General features: G+C 44.9%; 1 protein-coding gene across 2 annotated transcripts in view; it reads right to left on the bottom strand.

Annotated features, from left to right (window-relative positions):
* Positions 1-672: 672 nt before the first annotated feature.
* Positions 673-19528, bottom strand: part of MSN (moesin) — a 66686-nt gene continuing 47830 nt past the window's right edge. For both annotated transcript variants that reach the window (XM_081041812.1, XM_081041813.1), the window contains exons 3-13: positions 15763-15858; positions 14345-14619; positions 12910-12993; positions 12104-12250; positions 10965-11061; positions 9091-9254; positions 5871-6001; positions 5451-5611; positions 4084-4176; positions 3494-3718; positions 673-2868 (exon numbers count right to left, since the gene is read on the bottom strand). In XM_081041812.1, the coding sequence (XP_080897938.1) occupies positions 2704-2868; positions 3494-3718; positions 4084-4176; positions 5451-5611; positions 5871-6001; positions 9091-9254; positions 10965-11061; positions 12104-12250; positions 12910-12993; positions 14345-14619; positions 15763-15858 (1638 nt within the window). In that variant the 3' untranslated portion in view covers positions 673-2703. The remainder of the gene's footprint in view (positions 2869-3493; positions 3719-4083; positions 4177-5450; positions 5612-5870; positions 6002-9090; positions 9255-10964; positions 11062-12103; positions 12251-12909; positions 12994-14344; positions 14620-15762; positions 15859-19528) is intronic.

Raw genomic sequence — 19528 nt, 5'->3', positions numbered from 1 at the left:
GGGAGGTGGTGAGAGAGTGTGCCAGGTTCAAAATAGCCTGGAAGGCTTATCTGAGTCTGTTTCTTCATCTGTAAAATTGGGCTAACTATATCTAGCCTACAAAATTGACATGTTTTATAACCCATAAATTCTGCCCAAAAGCTTTTGTACATGCATACTCTCCACTCTCACTTTACAGTCCACTTTCCACTGCCTTTTTCAACAGGGATTAAGATAATTTAGCTGACCTCCACTGGCACTGCAATAAATGAGTGTAGTAAGGAGGTGGGCAAGCCTGGAGGACTTCCTGACAAGGAGAAAGTACAGGGCCTGACCACCCCAGGAGGAGTCCAGAGATACAAATCACCCCTCGCAACGAGCTCCAAAGCCCCGATGTCATTCGATCCCAAGAGCATCACATGGTCAATGCAGGGCCCATCTACACTAGAAAAGTTGGTCTGGAGCCATGGAAAGGGGATAGACTATAAAGTCAGACAGTCCCATACCGTTGGACAGTTATTTTACTTTTGCAAGTCCATTCCCTCCTCTATAAAATGAGGATAGTCATATCCACTCCCCAAAGGACTGAAGTGAGAATGAAATGAAACTAGGGATAGGAAGGTGGTCTATAGAGTGAAAATTACAGTGAAGTATCTTACAGCTACCCACTGATGCCACAAAGAAACACTGAGTCACAGTGAAGTTTTCCTAAATTTTATTGGCACTGAAATAGAACATAGAGCATGACTCCCTCCAAAAAACAATTTTTAAACTCCAAAAAAATACACACACAAAAAAAACCTGAATACAAAATCCAACATTTCTCCCCAGCTTCCCTGGGGATGGGTTACTGCTTTTAAGGCAGCTAGATTGCCCCAAAATTCCAGGTTTGAATTTAGCCAATATAGGGCATATTGCCAAGGGAGTGTCAATATAATTCACAGCAATGCACATAAAACTCCCCAAGGTCAGGTGGGGTGGGGGAGAGGATGGAGGGATCAAAGCCATGGGCTCTGGGCTAGGGGCACTGCATGCAGGGTCAGTATAGCCCCTTGGAGACTGAACTCTGGGGAGAAGGCAAAAAAGGAATAATAAAAACAAATGCCAAGTACTTTAAAAATGGATTGTATGACCTATAGTGACAAGTGACATCACTAATACTGAAAGCTTCTTACATGAATGTTTCTGGCAAAATACTCTTTTATAATATAGTATATGCTTCCCGGGTATAGGAGTAGTAAGGGAATTAGGCCAAAATGATTCTGCCCCAAGACTAATATTTTCTAAGGGTGCATTAGCAAGAATTGCAGAAATCAATATTGAGTTAGATGCCACTAGAATATATAATACTGGTAGAAAAATAAAGAGCACACATGCAACAGAGAGGAAGAAGAGGTTGCTCCTAGGTTGACAGCAAGGGGTGGGGCTGTGGAAGGGACCAGGCCAGAGCCCCCAACAGTTCTCTGGTTTATAGCTCCAAGGGACCGCACAGCTAGTGGCAAGACCTGGGTTAGAGGTTTGTCAAACAGAGGCAAGGCCCAGTCACCACCTTGCAGGGGAACGATGGGAAAGGGCTATTAGGGAGTCAAGTACACTGTGGGATTCAGGCCATGGGCTTTTCTCACTATACTCAGCTTCTTGTATTCATTCACCAATTGGCCAACTGGCATCAATCTCTAGGGCTCATCATACCAAGGCCTGGAAGGCCCTGAAGCAGGAGCTGTGGCCCAAGTATCTGTGATGGGAGAAATGACCTGTGGCCCTTGACAAGGAAAATACTGAAACCAGGTGTGAACATTTGCTCCCTCTGGCAAGAGTCGGGGCTGGGTGGAGTTTTGGGTAACCATCCCTACTGTTGTAGCAGGAGGGGATTCTGGGATTGGAATGGGGAGGGGCAAATTCCAAGAAGTGAGGAGGAACCCAGAATAGTCAGGGATACTTCTGCCCATAGAGTTCACTTGAAACAGCCCCAGGCTCCCATAAGGCATTGAGGGAAGGATCTTATTATACACATCCTTGCCTGAATAGAAGGGAAAATGGCCTTCTAAGATGTTGGTAAAGCCTCTTGAAGGCACTGTTTCCCCATCTCCTGGGGAGAAACTGAGTCCCCGAAGTCGGGAACAAGGCTTATTGGGACTGAGTTTTTAACAGGCCCAATCTGGGAGGTAGAGAGAATGACTGAATATCTTTTTAGCCTCCAATCATTACAAAGCCTAAATAACTCTAGAAGGAATGGGCATTGGGAGGCCTAATCCTAGGTCAGTTGACATCCTAGAGCACGTAGCCAGGACCCTGCCTCCTTCCTTAAACCCTGTAATGCTTCAATTCTTCAAATCACAAGACCATGAAGAGGAAGGCAGTGGTGGGGGCGAGTTTTCAACCTACTCCACACTTGACTCCTGCAGAACAACCGTAAATGTGGGGATGTTTCCCAAATCAAGTGAGAAGTGCCTCTGAGCTGGGAAGTGGTCTTTTCTAGCAAACTAGATTGAATGGGACAGAGAGGGGAGACAGTCCCATTGGCACCAAAGTGAGCCATTTTTTTGCCCAGGAAACTGAGTGAAGGCTGAGGGGCTAGGTTTGGTCCCATGGTTACACTGAACACTTGGCATGACTCCAGGGCTGCTCTAGTTAGTGGCTTCAGCACAGTGTGAGTTAGGCAAGAGTATAGGAGTATGGGGGCAAGGAATAAGGGAGGAGGAGTCCCTAGAAGCTGGGTGCCCATTACATGGACTCAAACTCATCAATGCGCTGCTTGGTGTTGCCCTGCCGGATCTGGCGCAGGGTCTTGTATTTGTCTCGGCCCAGTCGCATGTTCTCAGCATGGATCATGTCATTGGCAGTCTTCTTGGACTCATCACGGGCATTGGCTAGCTCTGAAGTAAGGGCCTGTGAGGGTGAAAGGGGATGAGAGGTTAATGGCTTCCTCTCATTTTACCTCCCCCTATTTAACCAGTTTTCCCCTTCTCTGCTTCTCGCTCCTCTCTCTCTCTCTCTCTCTCTCCTCTCTCTCTCTCTCTCTCTCTCTCTCTCTCTCTCTCTCTCTCTCTCTCTCTCTCTCTCTCTCTCTCTCTCTCTCTCTCTCCCCCCCTTTGTGTACACACACACACACACACACACACACACACACACATTTTGAGAGCCTTTTGCAGCCCTATTAGGACTGCAGTGGGGCAAGAATAAATTAAAAAACACAAACTTAGGGGACCAACTGATAACAAATACTCTTTGACAGTAGAACAATGTACCAAAGATTCAGGTAGGAATTGTGTCAACTACATACTTCTGAATATAAGAGGTAAATGGAGTTATGGTGGAGGATGGGGCAAAAAAAAGGAAGAGGTGGCTCAGGGTCTGATAAGTAAGGGGTGTCCATTGTTAAAGCTCTCATTTGAAAGGCTCCCATACTGAGACAGGTTCCTCCAACCTATCTTCCCATGATGATCTAGGAAAGACCACGGGCTACTAAGTCGATGCACATGGTCTCCCTGACCCTTTGGCCCTGCCTCAATACCTTCAGGTGCTTCTGCACACGCTCATTCTTCTCCGCTTCAGTGGTACGGTCCTCCTCACTGCGGTCCTTGGCCATGGCGTCAGCTCTCAGGTCAGCACTGGCCTCTGCCCCATTCTCGTCCTGCTCATCCTGCTCATTTTCAGCAGGCTCTGCCACATGAGGAGTACTCATGGCAGTCTTCAGCTCGGCACGAGTCTTCTCCAAGTCTTCTTGTACCATCTGAGCCTATCCAGTAACAGAAGGAGACAAGGACCAGCAGTCAGAACAAACTAACTCGCAGCATCATGTGTGTGCCTAGAACAGCCCAGCAGGAAGCAGGCACCAGGTAGGCCAAATCACTTTGTCTGCCTGATCCTGTTTCCTCAGCTATACAATAGGAGCAATTCTACCAATTTCCCCGGAGTACTGGAGAATTCTTCAAAGTTATTTGACAAAGCCTTGAGCTCCTTCTCCCATGATGCTTTCTGTCAAGGGAGGATCAAGGGAAGATGGAAGGGAGAATGAACCCAAGCTTAAGAAATATAAGGAACTGGAAACTATGCATGTGGTACCCTTTCCCTCAATGCTCTGCTCTGGGCACTGTGTCTTACCTTCTGCTGCCATTCTACAGCCTCACTCTCTTTCTTCTGTCGGGCCATCTCCAGCTGGGAGATCCGAGCTGTCAACTCTGCCATTTCCAAGGCCTATGGATAAATTGGAAGCTTGTGAGAGCTGGGCCTTCTGGTCTTCGGGACCCAGGTGTCTGCAACCTCAGTTCCCCTGGGGAACCAAGAGGGAACCACTGCTCCACTTGCTTGCTGCCCTGGAGGGTCTTTTTACCACACCTCCTCCAGGAAGTCTGGAGGACCACTCCCATTCTCAGATCTACTATCATACCCTATTAACTCCAAACCATTTCCTTATAAGTCAGAACTTGCCACCTAGACCATAGACATCTGGAAGACAAATAGCCATGTCCTGTGTCTCTTCCTCACCTCTCCCACCACCCTCCCTTTATCTCCCTTCCTTACCCGCCCTCAGTATTACCCACTGAACAGTGCACAGTTAGGGCTTTAGAGATCACTGTGTCACTGCCTGAAGTAGCAGACACTTCCTTGTTATGCTAGAATGCTCATGGCTCCACTAAGACTCTTCCCAGGACAAGTATAGGAAAGATACTCAAGTGTCACATGGTGAAATGAACAAGGAGAAAAAACTTGTGCACACCCTCACACCTGGGACAAATCTCCCAGAGGAAGCTTTTCCCTGAGAATTAGGTCTTAGTTCTCTGCACTCCCACTGCAAGCAGTGTGGGGAAGAGCATTATGTCAAGAATTTTGGGCCACAGATTCTTCACTTCTGAGTTACAGAACCCTTGGAAATTATGAAGAAAGTATGGATGCTCAACCTCCTCCCCTGAAAAAAGGATAGGCATGTAGTTTTATGTATGATTTTAGGGAGCAAACCCTTCAAAAAGAGGCACAATGGGTTCTCATCCTTACTCAGCCACAACTGTGTGACATTTGGCAAGTCTTTAAACCTCTCTGAGTGCTAATTTCCTTATCTGGGCATATTGCACCATATAAATTAATCCCACTGGGTTATTTGGAAGAGGAAATAAGAAAGTAAGGAAAAGGGAAAAGTTGCTAACATAGTTTGTAACACACAGTAGGCAACCAATCAAGTGTGAATCCCTTCACTTCTTTCTTCCCTCCCTTTTTTGTCAGGTCATCAGCTCAGATCCTCAAAAGCTAAGAAAATAGAATAAAAGTAAGGGTTAAGGAAGACTGTATGCAAAGGTTTCTGGGCCACACCAGTGACTTCTCAGCTGGTTTCTGAATGAACTATCTGTTGGAGGCCTGTAGAGTGGTACCCTGCTGGAAAAAGCAAGCCCTGCAGGCAGAGGTAACTATGAATAGATAAGCAGAAAGGGGCGAAAACTCAGGTCCCACAACCCCAGCCCATTTTGTAGCTTTACCAGCTGTTCCTGGGTCTTTTTCTGGTCCTGAGAGGCCAGCAGCAGAGCCTCCTTGGCCTCTTCAGCTTCTTTACGCTCTTTGGCCAGTTTTTCAGCCTCACTCTGGGCACGCTTCCGCTCCTGTTCAAGTTCCAGGGCCCTACGGGTCTGTTCTTCCAGTTCTGGGGAAAGGAGGTAAGGAAAAGGAGGTGAAGAGCACAGAGATGAAGAAGAGACACTTAGCTTCCTTCCTGGAAGTGTTTCACCCCAGGACACAACAGGCAGAAAAGCTCTAGACACTCTTCTTCTTGCCCCATCCTTCATCTATTCTGTAGCCACATCTGGATTATGCAGCCTGAGTCTGAAGCTCAGGCAGAAGGGTCTCCAGCTCAGAGTCAATCTATGGAAAAACCGAGACCCCCAGTTGACTCCGAGCCTCACCTTGCTGAGCCTTCTTAGTCTGTTCCTCAATCTGCTTCAGCTTCTCCATTAGTTCCTCCTTCTCCCGTTCAATCTTCTCCTTCTCCTTTTCTGCCATCTCACGCTTCTTCTTCTCATTTTCCAGCAGAGCACTTGAAAAGGAGAGGGAGAAAGGCAGATAAAGCAGGATAGCAAGGCCACATGGAAGTCCTGAGATCCGCAAGGCTCCCTGGCCCTGGACCCTCAGCCCTCACCCATATAACACACCCAGAACTTGTGAGTTGGGACTATTCTACCTTATCTCAACACCGTCGTCCTCAAACCATAGCCCCACATGGGCTAGTGTGCTCAAGGCCCTGCCAGTTTGTCCCAGTCAGGAGACCTAACGTGGACTTCCAGTTCTACCACTAACCAGTGGGTAACCAGTGGATGACCTTAGCTATGTCACTTCTTTGTGCTTGTTCTCAGTACTCCTTCTGTAAAATGGTCAATAAGTCCTGCTTTGGTAACCTCATGGAGTTACAAGGAGACAAGTTTTTGGCTCTGTGCTGGGATACTGTGCTTCAAGTCTGGTGATCTCTATAGCTAGGGCATTGGTCCTCAGGTCTAACTCTGATAGCCCTCTGAAGCCCAACTCTAGGCTCCTTTTCCCCAGAGTTTGCTGTAAATCTAGAATAAGTATTTTTTTCTTGGCCCAGCACCTCTTCCAGGAGACCTTTTCTCCCTTGGTTAGATGTCTTTTCTCTCTCTGAGCCCTCAGAATTCTTGATCTATCATTTTCCCCATCCTTCCTCCCTGTTATTTTTCTCCATAGCACTTCTTACTGTGAAAATTAATAAACAGAAATCTCATTTAAAACAAACAAAAACTCATAGACACAGACAACAGTTTTAGTGGTTACTAGAGGGAAAGGGGGTAGAGAGGAGGTAGAAAAGGTTAAAGGAGGTCAAATACGTGGTAATGGAAGAACTGACTTTGGGTGAACACACAAAGCAATATACAGATAATATGTTATAGAATTGTACACTTGAAACCTGTAATTTTATTAACCAATGTAACCCCAATAAATTTAATAAAAAAACTGAGTCGGGAGGCTAGAAAAGAGAACTCTCACTCATGTGTCATTCAACGCACACTACTGACTCCAACAGGAAAAGACATACCTTGCATCTCCAACAGGAAGTGATGCTACTTTACTACCTCAGGGGAAAGAAGATTTCCTCCTTGCCCAGTAACAGCTCAGCCAATCGGAGACCACCATAACTCAGCCAATGAAAACTCATTATACTTCAAACTTTCAGTTTCCTCCAATGTTTACAACAGCCCCTCCCAAGTCCATAAAAGAGCATCACTCGTCTTTGTTTCTGGGAACTTGAGTGTGCTTCGCCACTAGACTATATTTCCCAAATTGTGATTTTTTTTCTTGTTCCCAAATAAACCTTTTGCTGGAGAAATATCTGGCTGTCTATTCAAGGTCAACTGTATACTTTTCTTATTTGTTCTGTCTCTTCCCACTAAATGACAGCTTCATGAGAGCAGAGATTTTTGTTTTTTTCACTGCTCAATAAGTATTTATTGAGTGAATGAATGACACCACGTTTTTACCTTGAACAACTAGGTATATAGTGCTTTTCCTCTTTCTCCTATTAGTCTGTGAGGTCCTTGACGGCAGATTCCTACCAAGTCCAGCTCTAGAAACTGACGCCAATCTCAGTATATTTTATTTTTTTGAATAAATGTGAATCTTAGTGTCTAACCTCTCAAACATGGTGTCATTTTCCACCCTACTAGATTAGAAGCCTCCTGAAGTTTCAAACTCTTTATGACATGCATCAGAATCACCTGGGATCTTATTTTCTAAATAACTTATTGAGGGGAAATTCACATAATATAAAATTAACCATTTTAAAGTAAACAATTCAGTGGAATTCAGCACATTCACAATGCTGTGTAACTACCACCTCTGTCTAGTTCTAAAACATTTTCATCACTTCAAAGTAAAACCCCATACCCATTAAGCAGTTTCTTCCCATCTCCTCTCCCCCAGCACCTGACAACCACCAAACTGCATTCTGTCTCTACAGATTTAACTATTCTGGATATTTCATATAAATGGAATCATACAATACGTGACCTTTTGTATCTGGTTTCTTTCGCTTATAATATTTTAGAGGTTCATCCACACTGTAATATGTATCAGTACTTCATGTCTTTATATGGTTGAATAATATTCCATTATATGGATACACAATTTATCCATTCATCCATTGATGGACATTTGGGCTGTTTCCACCTTTTGGCTATTGTAAATAACACTGCTATGAACACATGAGTACATGTACTTGTTTGAACACCTGTTTTCAATTCTTTTGAGTATATACCTAAGAGTGGAATTGTAGGATCATATGGTAATTCTATGTTTAACTTATTGAAGAACCACCAATCTCCTTTTCACAGCAGCTGAACCATTTTACATTCCCACCAGCAATGTATGAGTTCCAATTTCTCCGCATCCTGCCAACAGCTCTTATTTTGTTTTTATTTATAATGTACATATTAGTAAGTATGAAATAGTATCTCACTGTAGTTTTGATTTGTATTTCTCTAATGACTAAAGATGTTTTCATGTGCCTGCTGGCCATTTGCATATCTTCTTTGGAAAACTGATTGCCTAGGATCTTAAGATACATATTATGAATCAATAGGTCTGGAATAGGGTCTCAGATCCTGCCTTTCTAACAAGTTCCCAAGTTGATGCTGATGCTGCTGAGTCTTGCAAGGGCCTCCAATGCATATGAGCTTTGTAGGGAAAATTCTGGTGGTTCTGCTCAAAAACACCCTCTAGTCCAGATTAAATGTGCATGGAACCTTCTGCTACTGCCACCATACTGGGCTGATAGCCTGGAGCAACCCAGAGTCTACCTAGAAGAGCAATGGCATAAGGGTCATGGACAATGGGGAACTATGAAATCCCCCTCCCTCCTATGAGCCTCTGAAATCCTAGGTTTCTGATGCCTGCTCCCTAGAGGGGGTGTAATTGCTATACATCTCATTCATTCTCATTCTCTCTCTCTCTCTCTCTCTCTCTCTCTCTCTCTCTCTCTCTCTCTCTCTCTCTCTCCCCACCCCCACCCCCCGCCAGTCCTGGGATGGCTTCATGACCTGCTTTTAGCAGGCTTAGCACATTTGAGAAGTTTCCTTGCCGTGGCCTTGGTCCTCACTCCAGCTCCACAGCACCTACCGCTCCATCTGCTTCTGGTGCTTCTCCTCCCGGGCCTGTGCCTTCATCTGCTGCACCTCGATGGTGTCGGGCTTGCGACGGCGCATGTATAGCTCATGGTTCCCCATGCACAGGGCCAAGATCCGCTTGTTAATCCGCAGCCGTGGAGCATAGAAGACAAAGTCCTGGTGGGAAATCAGTAATCAGAAAAAGTTTGGAAGGACAGATGAAGGCGAGCTTTTGCCTTCTGAAAAGCTAAATCCAAAAGCACTGGAAATATTATTTAACCTAATTTTCTACTACAGATAGGAAGGCTAATTATCAGAGTGGTGAAGTGACTTGCCCAGGGTCAAACAGCAGGTTAGTGGCAGACCCAGGACTAGAGCCCAGGCTTCTTGACTGAAACCAGTGCTCTTTATACCAAACCACAATTTCTTTCAACCTTTGCATCCTAAAATACCCTAAATCCAGTTGAAAGACAGAAACTCATTTTATCTGCTAATTAGGGACCCTTCTGGGTCTCTTTGAGGCCCAATAATTCCTGAATAATATGCTGGTGAGTGCAGTATCAGTGGCTGGACTGTTTCTATAATCTTCTAAAAGCATATCTTAGACCTATGCTCTCAAATCCTTTTTGGAATAAGTCAATTTGTAAATACATACAAGAATATATAAATCTCCTGAACATCAATTGTCCTGGCTGTTTTTTGCTTTTTAAATAAGCCCTTGATCTCAGCTCACTTTGTTACTTATCTTTTTCTGATTAAAAGTTGAACACAACAGCAGTAAACACACACATGCGCATGCACGCGCACACGCACACACAAAAATCCAGTGAGTTTGAGTTTCTTACTACAGATACCATTGGACCAAGGTCACCCGCTGATGGGCTAACCACCAAGTCCTCTACCACTGAACCCAGACTGCTATCATCTGATATAGCTTGGGGTACAGCGGAAGGAGCACAAGCTCCAGAGGTCCAATTACCTAGGTATAAATTGCAGCTCTACCACTTTTAGCTGTGTGATCTTAGGCAAATCACTCCATCTCTGTGAACCACAATTTCATCAGTCATAAAACAGATATGCTACTACCTACTTGACAATGTTGTTGAGGGCTTAAGGAGACAACGTATATAAAGTACCTAGCGGGGAAAGTTCAGGCCTGGAGAAGAATGGTTGAGGCCTCATGAGAAGGGTCTGGCTCAGCATGGCCACTGGCCCTTGTTAAAGATGAGGTACACCAGAAGAGGAGACCCTCATCACAGTTTTCTATCCTACTCCCAAACACCAGTTTTCCAGTCCTGTCAGCCACACGCAACTGAGTAGGCGAGAAGTATGGCAGGCATGTTAAGAGGAATGACTGGACCTAAAGCACATTCTTGTTCTTGGGTTGCTCTGGAGAGAAGTCTTGAGAGGACAGCAGCAAAGTTATACCAAAAAGCAAGATTGGAGGATCTTCTTTGGATCTGGACTTCTGGCTCTGTCCTTTCTCCACAATTAAAGATAACTCAAGCATATGAACAGTTTCCACTTTCTGCGACCTAGAGGCTTTAAAAAAGATAAGATGGACACACTCTCTGTTTCTACCCCAGAGCCTCAGGGGAGCAGAAGATAGTGGCTAAGGGGCAGCACTTAGACTGCCTGTGGCTCTTTCTCATCCATGCTTCTCCTGAGACATAAGTAGCAGGGTGGCACCAGGCACAGGATGCCTCTTAGCCATTTCTTGGTATCAACATCTCCTTCCATCACCAATCTCCTTTTGTGCCTCCTGCTCCCCCCCACACACACACACGAAAGCCAGAAAAGGAAGAGGAAAATACAATGACTTGTTTGCCCCTAGCATTTTCCAGGGTGGGCAAGTACCTGTCTTGGCCAGGGGCAGGAATCACTTACCGGTGCTTTTTTGTCAATGGGCTTGATGACAAATTTCTTGTCATTGAAAGAGATGTTCCTGATTTCACTCCAAGGGAAACCTATCTTGGGAGTCAGTCTGTAGAAATGGAGACCAAGAACATCAGGACGAGGGTAAAAAAGATAAACAAGAAGGATATAGAGGGTTGGTGCCTTTCCCTACCCACCACCACCTTCTCCTTTAAGGAGGTAGATTCAGTGCCACTCAGCCAGTGTCATCTCGTGCCACCAGGTTAGTGGCTAGCATAGAGGGTGCACAACAGACCTCCTGATACCACAACCAATATATCACTCCTTGTCCCAACCTCTGAGGTTCGTTTTATTATATTTTTTGTTGTGGCATGGTCCTTATAATAATCTGTCACAGAATCCCCAGCCCTATTTAACTGGGCTCTTCTACCTACTAAGATTGTAAAAGTGGAGGAGAAGGTAAATGATAAGCCCAAGACTCAGAAGTTACATGGGACAATAATTTATTGATCTCCAGCCTCACCAAGAGCACACCAAGGTGGGTGAAAATAAGCAAGTGAGATAAGGTAGCAAGAGGGATTATAGGCCAAATGGCACTTAATCATCATATAGGAGAGGGATTAATTACAAATCCTGAAAAAGTAGGTTCTAGGCCAATGCTGTCCAACAGAAATATAATGAGAGCCACACACGTAATTTAAAATTTTCTAGTAGCCACATGAAAGTAAATAAAAAGAAATAGGGGAAATTAATTGTTATAACAGTTCATTTAACCCAATATATCCAAATACTAGCATTTACACATGTAAATCAATATTTCAAAAAATATTAACAAGACATTTTACATTGTTTTCCACACTAAGTCTTCAAAATCTGGTGTATAGTTCATACTTATAGCACATCTCAATTCAGAGTAGCCACATTTCAAGTGCTCAATAGCCACCTGTAGCCAGTGCTACCATAGTGAATAGGTGTTAAGTCTAGTCAATGCAAGATTTAGAGGCCTGAGGAAGGTAGTACAATTACCTGGGCTGGTTTAAACTAGGTATCAAAAGAACTACCCAGGTGGGACCTAGAGGTACAGTCCTACTCTGTGGTGAGCTGTAAGCGTAAGAGTGGTCCAAACAAACTAAGAGAATTCTGAGCTATACCTGTCATTCTGCTCATAGATGTTGAGGCCCAGGGCATCCACCCCCAGCCACAGCTCTGAGCCTTTCTTGTTCTTGATGCTGAAGTAATTCACACCGTACATCTCCAGGTCCTGAGCAATCTTCAGATACTCCAGGACAGCATCTTCCCTAAACAACAGAGTGGGAGTTGTGGGTGGTTATAGAGGAGAGCCTGTGAATCAGATCTAGGGAGATAAAAAGCCTATCTGCTCTGCACTTCTGAAAAGTATCTTGCCATTAGGGGTGGGAAAGGGAATGGAAGGTAAACAGATGATGGTGAACATAGTACAACGTGGAGTCTGAGGTCTGAAGTTCCCAAGGGTAATAAGGGTGGTCTGATCCCTGTTGGTCTCTAGCATGTTAGCTACCATAGAAGCCTTATACAGACATGTTCTTAGCAGAGCCCAGACAGGGTGGTAATGGCAAAACAACAAGACTTGTTCCTCAACTAGACAGCCCCCAAATGGTATGCCATGTTTAGAGAGCTAGTTCCGTTTCTTTTTTGGGGAGGAGTCCCCGGTAGACCAGAAGCTCCCTAGGGATCCTGAGGGCCCCTCCATTTCTTTATGGTCAAAACTGCTTGGGCTATCAGTTGTCGTTGTTCACAAAAATATAAGTTTTATAACGGTTCTGATTAGCCTCTGTCTCTAAATTCTCCTCTACACTGCATTCCTGTCTCTCTCTCTCTCCAACATCCTCCAGTGTTCCTAGTCCTCTGTCTTTTATCTCCCTAGAACCAACTGCCCTGTAAGGGCAGTGAAGGTCCACAGTTCCTAGGACAGGCTTACCTGAGCATGCCCCGGTGCTCCTCATGCCACACCTGGATCCGCTCCTCCCACTGGTCCTTGTTGAGTTTGTGCTGCTCCAGGACCCTGAAAAGACAGTGGGTAGTGAGTAGTTTAAAGCACAAAGCCCAAATTGCAGGGGTTAAAGAATGCCCACTTAGTTTTCTAAGGGGTTGATTCAAAGGCATTGTGGAATCAGCCCACTGAGGTCACACTGAAAGCAGACTGAAATTACAGCTAGAGGTATTACTTAGACATAGGGAACTGCCTGAGAGGTAGGAGAGATACAAGAATGAGTGACCAAGAAAAACAATGGGGACACCTTCCTGTGTACCTTTAACTAGAAAATTCAGTAATGTGCTGTGGTCCCCAAGCAAAACAGTAACATATCAAGAGTCTTTGCTGTCTTGTGGTACTAAAAGTAAAGATAGGCTTCACAGAGGCATGCACACTCTCCCCTAGACCCTTGTGAGACCAACAGTTTGTGTTTGTGAGAATATTGCTCAGGGATGAGATTACAGCCTGTGGCTATAAAACAGAGAACTGAGCCCAAATGGCTTTGGGAGAAACTAGCAGACTCAACTGCTCAGATCTGTTAGATCATAAATAAGACTTGTTTCATGTATACCATCACAGACATCATGGCAGCAACTCAGGTGGAGTCCCAGGGCACAATCACTATCCCTAATACCTTTAGGGATGAGTTGTGTATATGCCACAGCTCCAGTGGGACTGAGACTCCCAGGATGAAGGAAGCCTATGAAAATGGCCATTGGATGCAGTGAGAAAAAACCCTGGATTAAAAAATCAAGAGACAAGAGTTCCAGGTTTGGCTATGCCTCAAATGAACTGTGGGATATCGGGCCAAGTCAGAGAGAGCACCCCTGCACCTCTATTTCCTTAGCCAGGAGAAAAGGATAATGCCTGCCTTATTCATTTTGCGTGTTGTTGAGGTGTTAAAACAAAAATAATGAGTGTTTGAGAGTGTTCAAAGTTTACGAAAGCAGAAGTTCTGTATACTGGTGATCAATATTAAAAGACTGTTTGAGCTCCCCATGTCCCTGGCTTACATATTTCTCTCTCTCCTCTGTGAATCTCTGAAGTAAAAAGTCTAAATTAGTGAAAAGGATTGAGAAAATTGGAACCAGGGAAGGGGGGAAAGATCAATCCATCTCTGGTTTTCTATATAAGAACCTCTTTTTAGGGTAACGAAGTTCTGTAATCAGGCAAAGAGGGGGGGAAGTCTTTTTTTTTATTTTGAGAGCCCGGGAAACAGAGTGCCATATGCAAATGTGTCTCTCTGACTAGCATAACGGCAAGGTCTTTAGCTAGACCCTAGTGGGGAGGAACAGATCTGGCAGCCCCTTCGTAACAGGAATTGGACAGCCTTGGGCCACAGTCCCCTCTGGCCAGGGCAGACAGCCAGGCACCACCTCACCTCTGTGGAAGCAACTTGTCCCCCGCCAAGTAGCCAGACTTGTGGACTTCCTTATTGAAGTCGCCATACTTGGACTGGACAGCATAGGAGGCCAGCAGCACGGCAGTCTCAGGTGGGCAATAAATATCATCATTGAGAATGCCCTCCTTCACTTGCAGGAAGAATAGGCGTTGTGTGATGTCCTGGATCAATTCCTCGGATACATCCTCAGGGTAGAACTTGGCCCGAAACTTGAAGAGCAGGGGGCTTTCCTTCCGCACATCCTGGGCAGTCACCTGGGAGCAGCAAGGAGGTATGGGCTCTCAAAACAAGACTCTGGGGTTGGGGAGAGGCTGTAGGGTGGGGAGAAGACACTGAAAGGTCATCAATTTGGATAATCCCAAAAAGCTGGGTGGCAACTTTCCTGGTAATTTAGAAAAGAGACACATTACTTTCATTGGGGACCCAATCCCAATTGCTTTCTGTTGGGAATTTCTACCTGAAATAAAGATTGTCATAAGCCCCCATGCCACCATTATCTGACAATATATACAACTGCCCGCAGATTCTAATGGGAGGCTTAAGAAATATCTTCTTTTAAGGCTCCCCCAACTTCATAAATTAGCAAAGTAAAGACCAGGATGTGTGACTGGTGCCTGGGAATTGGTTAGGTAAGAGAACAAACTAGATTGTCTTTTAAAGCTTGAAATTGGCTCCTAATGGTTCCACATTTGTCCAGCAAAAGTCTCCACTCTTTGAGAAAACAAGACTCTCCCAGCAGGTGAGGCACCCATTCCCTAGACACAATCAGGGAAACAAGCCACAGGACAGTATGGAGACCTGCAAGGACAAATTCAGCCAGTTTGAGAATATTGAGATGAAGGACTGCCATGTTCCTACAGAGGGGCTACTTGAATGAACCTATACCCAGATCATCCCATTTGGAGATGAATTGAGATAGAAAAATCAAGAAAGCACATCTGTATGGGGTTCAAGCATCAGTTGACAGGTTGGGGAAGAGATCATGAGACCTTTGAGATTCCAGTTCAAGAGTCTGTAACTGTGTTTTTAACAAATTTCCTCAGGCCCTTGAGTTTGAATAAGAAAGGGGGGGATATCAATCTCCTCCTGAAGAACCACTAATGGCTGTGGTCTAAAACAAGTCAAAGTTTAAGACAGAGCTCCCAATGGGAAAGGAAAGGTCTCTTCCTCCTTGGTTCCGGGCCATTTATTCTGTGAGAAGTCAAAGTGGAGACAAACCAAGAGCTTTGCCTTAGCTGAGTCCTCTGCTCTTATTCTGATCCAGTGAGCAACAGATTGCCCAGTGAAAAACACAGCGCTAGGTGCCCAGGATTTGCCAGCTAGCACGTTACCTACCCCTCTGAGTAAGAGCTGGCAGAGAAATAAATTCCAAACCTCAGAGTGGGGTAAGCAGTTACCTTCTTATTGAGTTTCAGCCAAGTGGAGAAACCCTTAGTGTCCTGGTATTGCAGACCAAAGAACCAAACTTCCCTCAGGCCAATAGTTTTCACCACCTGGAAGAGAAAACACAAAACAACCAGATTGAAGGCCTACCCTGTGCCAAGCACAGAGGACACAAGAGTGGAGCCAACTTGGTTGCTGACTTTAAAGGACATAAAGTGCCCAGGGTCTGGCAAGAAAACACATTCGGGCAGCAGTCAACAAGTGACATTAGCATCTCTGTACAAAGTACTTCTGCTGAGGTAGGCAATGGATCTATTACTTATGAGCACTACCACACACCAATAACTTTAACCACTATCTCCTTTAATTTTCACAATAGCCCTATGATGTAAATACAATTAGGCCTGTTTTACAGATAGTAAAAACAAGGTTCAGAGAAGTGAAGGTTCCGTTAGTGAGTAGCGGAGTCAGGTCTGTTTGACTTCAAACCTGTTAAAATCCAGTGCTTTCTGCCACTTCCCTCCTTTTATTATGCCACGCAGGGTCCCACTCCAAGGACAGATTAAAGGCTGAAGGTAGATATTGTTGGCTTAACTCCTGCATCTTGTTCTCCTGGGTTGCTCTTCCATCTTTATCAACTAAGAATAATGCCCACACCCTTCAGAATGAGTCCCATTTACAGTGCCCCAAAAAAGAATGTTTGAGGACACAGAGCAGGGACGGTGACACCCGAAAGCTGTGTTCTGCCTGAGGGATGAGATGCTTCTTTCCAGCCCTGATTAGAGCCCAGTCATGATTTCTATTACCACTCACACAAGAGTGGGAATGAGGGTGGAAACAGGGTGAGTACCTCCGTGTAGAAGCTGAGGGGCCCCCCTGATGCTCTGGGCCTCTTGGCTGAGCAGTGGGAAGGAAAGGGAGGCCAGCCAGGAGAAGACAAATGGGATCTGTTTGCTATTCCCTGACATTAGCATGTTAATGGTTCTGGCTTGCAGCTCAACCCCAGCATGCCTGCCACTGGGGACGGAGGCAATGCAGCTGAGCCACATCTTAATGAGGTCATGCTGGCATCAGGCAGTCTTCTTTATCTTTTTTTTTTCTTTTGGGGGGGGGCAGGCAGTGGAATTGGGGAGGGTGGGGGGAAGACATTTACCTGGAGATAGAAACAGGGAATAAGAACACAGTGTTGTTGATGCCCTTCCCTGTAAATAAATCACTATCTCCCTACAGTGATTGCGCGTGAGCGTGCGCGCGCACACACACACACACACACACACACCCCTCCACTCCATCCACAGTTTCTACTATGCATCCCAAGTCAAGCCCCACAGTCACTCTCAAAGTTTACAATCTAGAGCTTCAGAGGCCCCAAGGAAAAAGTAGTTTATTTGTATTAAGTATCTATTATGTGCCAGATACTGAACAACCCTGAGATATGTAGCTATTATCTCCATTTTATAAACGAGGGAATTGAGGCTTAGAGAGGCAATCTTTCTAAAACTGGAGAGCCTAGACTAGAATCCCGATGTGTATGACTCCAAAACCTGTATCCTTTCTTCTCTAGCATGCTATCTCCTAATGCCAAGGGCTCATAAGAGCTTAGGAGCTCTAGGGTTCTCAAGTGACTAACTGCTTTTGTCTCTTTTTATCCTGGATATCCCAGCCACATAATGAACCTTGACCACTTCTGCATCTAGATATGGTTTCTGGCTTTCCATTAGGTGCAATCAACAACCACTTTGGAAAGAAGCCATATTCCCAAGTCATCAAAACCTTCACTGCTCACTGGGTCATGCTTGGTGGTCATCCTTCCCTTTCATATCTTAAATCAGGTATCAGGAAACCTGAAAGTCTCAGTTTTCTCTCCAACTTGCTGTGTGACTTCAAGGCAGCACATTTCCCTCTCTGGACCTCAGCTTCCCCATCTATTACAAATGGTGTGGCTTAAATGGCCTCCTTCTTCTCTCAAGTTCTATTATTCCATTAATTAGGTTATTTTTAAATGACTAAGAAATACAATCCCATTTCCCACCTACCTCTTGCTGACTTGGGTAACTAGGAATAGGTTTAGAAAAGATAAATGGGTGAGGGGATGAGGAAAGATCAAAAGACTTCCAGGATTCAATGGCAAGGTGAGTCCCTCAGTCTAAGTCAATAGGCAATAAGAATTGCCAGCAGGTTTTAGATGGAGAATACAAAATGCTCGTGCTGAAATGTGATATGGGCTTTTTTTTGCAGAGGATAGAGTGGAGGGTGTGGACAGGAAAGATTGTTTAAAGCACCTCTTATCTCATCCTAGATATAAAATGGGGCCCAATTAACAGCTCTAATGATTTTCCACAGGGTTGCAGAAGAATAGTGTGTCTAGATGCAATCAGTGGGAAGAAGGGAAGAAGTAAGTTCCAAGAAACAATTCAGCCCAGGAGAGAAAGAGACACACTAAAGACACTAGAGATGAACAATTAGGGCCAGAATGCTAGGAGGAGGGGGGTAGACTGGGAACAGAACTGGTAGAGCAGCAACTGGCCTTTGTCTGTACCAATAGCCCAACTGTAGAGGCTCAAAGACACCAGAACTAAAAGGGAGTGAGGCAGGCACAGACTACGAGGTCCCAGGAGTGAGTTCCTTAGCTTCCTTTTGCACCAAGTTGTCTGGTTCACTAGTGGGGTGGGTAGAAATGTGATGAGAGATAATTCCAGGATCAGGAGTATCTCTGAGAACAAGTTAGACAAAGTAATAGCTAAAGCGCTATCAAAAAAAAACAAAAACAGGATCAGTAGGGGATTTTAATCTCTCTGAGCACTGCTCTTTCCCTTAGGAACACTGAGAAATCAAATACATATAAATTTTCCACTTCCTTAGGCTCCAGCGATTGGAGATGAGCAACGTCTCTCAGCCTACACTTAAGCCCCAAAGTGGGGGAAGTGAGGGTGTGGAGGGAAGGAAATATGGTCTGAAGTCAGAATTGAGACAGAAAAAGAACAAAGGATAAAACAGATGACCCCTGGACCCTAAGCTATAAGGAAATCTCAAGACTTGGAAATGAAGCCAAGCTTTGCTTGCTTCCTGCTTTGCTTCCAGGTGAGACCACTCCAGAGGAAAGAGAAACCTCATTTTCTAGTGGGAGAGAATATCTAGATCCTGGTTCCAGGAACAACATTTGTGGCTCCAGTGACTAGGATCCTATCCTTCTACTCTGAGAAATGGTTCCATCCCTAAGGAAAAAAAAAATACAAAACTTTCTTGGCTTCCTTTGACCCCAGACAGCCAGCTCGCCTGGCTGAACTGAGCTAGTAGTTCTCAAAGCTGCCATGGAAGAAATCCATAAACAGCAGAAAATAATGAAGCCATATACCCAGGGGGCACAAGGAGGGAGCAAGGGTAGGGGGGCAGATACAAGTAGAGGGCTGCAAGCCAGAATTTCTTTGAAGCCTCAGGTTTAGTCTTAATCACTTGTGCAAATTTTACATTCTACTCCTAAATCTCTATGTTTAATAATGAAATAGATAACATCTACAAGTAAAATTGATGCTCCAAGATACTAAATCATTCATCCCACAGCTCTGTATACCTCCTAGAACCTGCCACATGTACCTAGAGGGAGTAAGACTTCGGTTTGTAAGACACTGGCTGTGGACTCTATTCAGCCACACAAGACAAACCCTTGAAACAGACTGTGGAGCACTATAGAATCCAAGTAGCATAAACTGGAAAACTGGAGTCCAGTGAGGGGAAGAGACCTGCCTCTGAGAAAATCCTCCCTAATTACCAGGAGCATCT

Source organism: Rhinolophus hipposideros (genome assembly GCF_964194185.1).
Source record: "Rhinolophus hipposideros genome assembly, chromosome: X".
Lineage (NCBI taxonomy): Eukaryota > Metazoa > Chordata > Mammalia > Chiroptera > Rhinolophidae > Rhinolophus > Rhinolophus hipposideros.
Note: the sequence above shows the minus strand (reverse complement) of the source record. Positions and strands in the feature narration are given on the sequence as shown.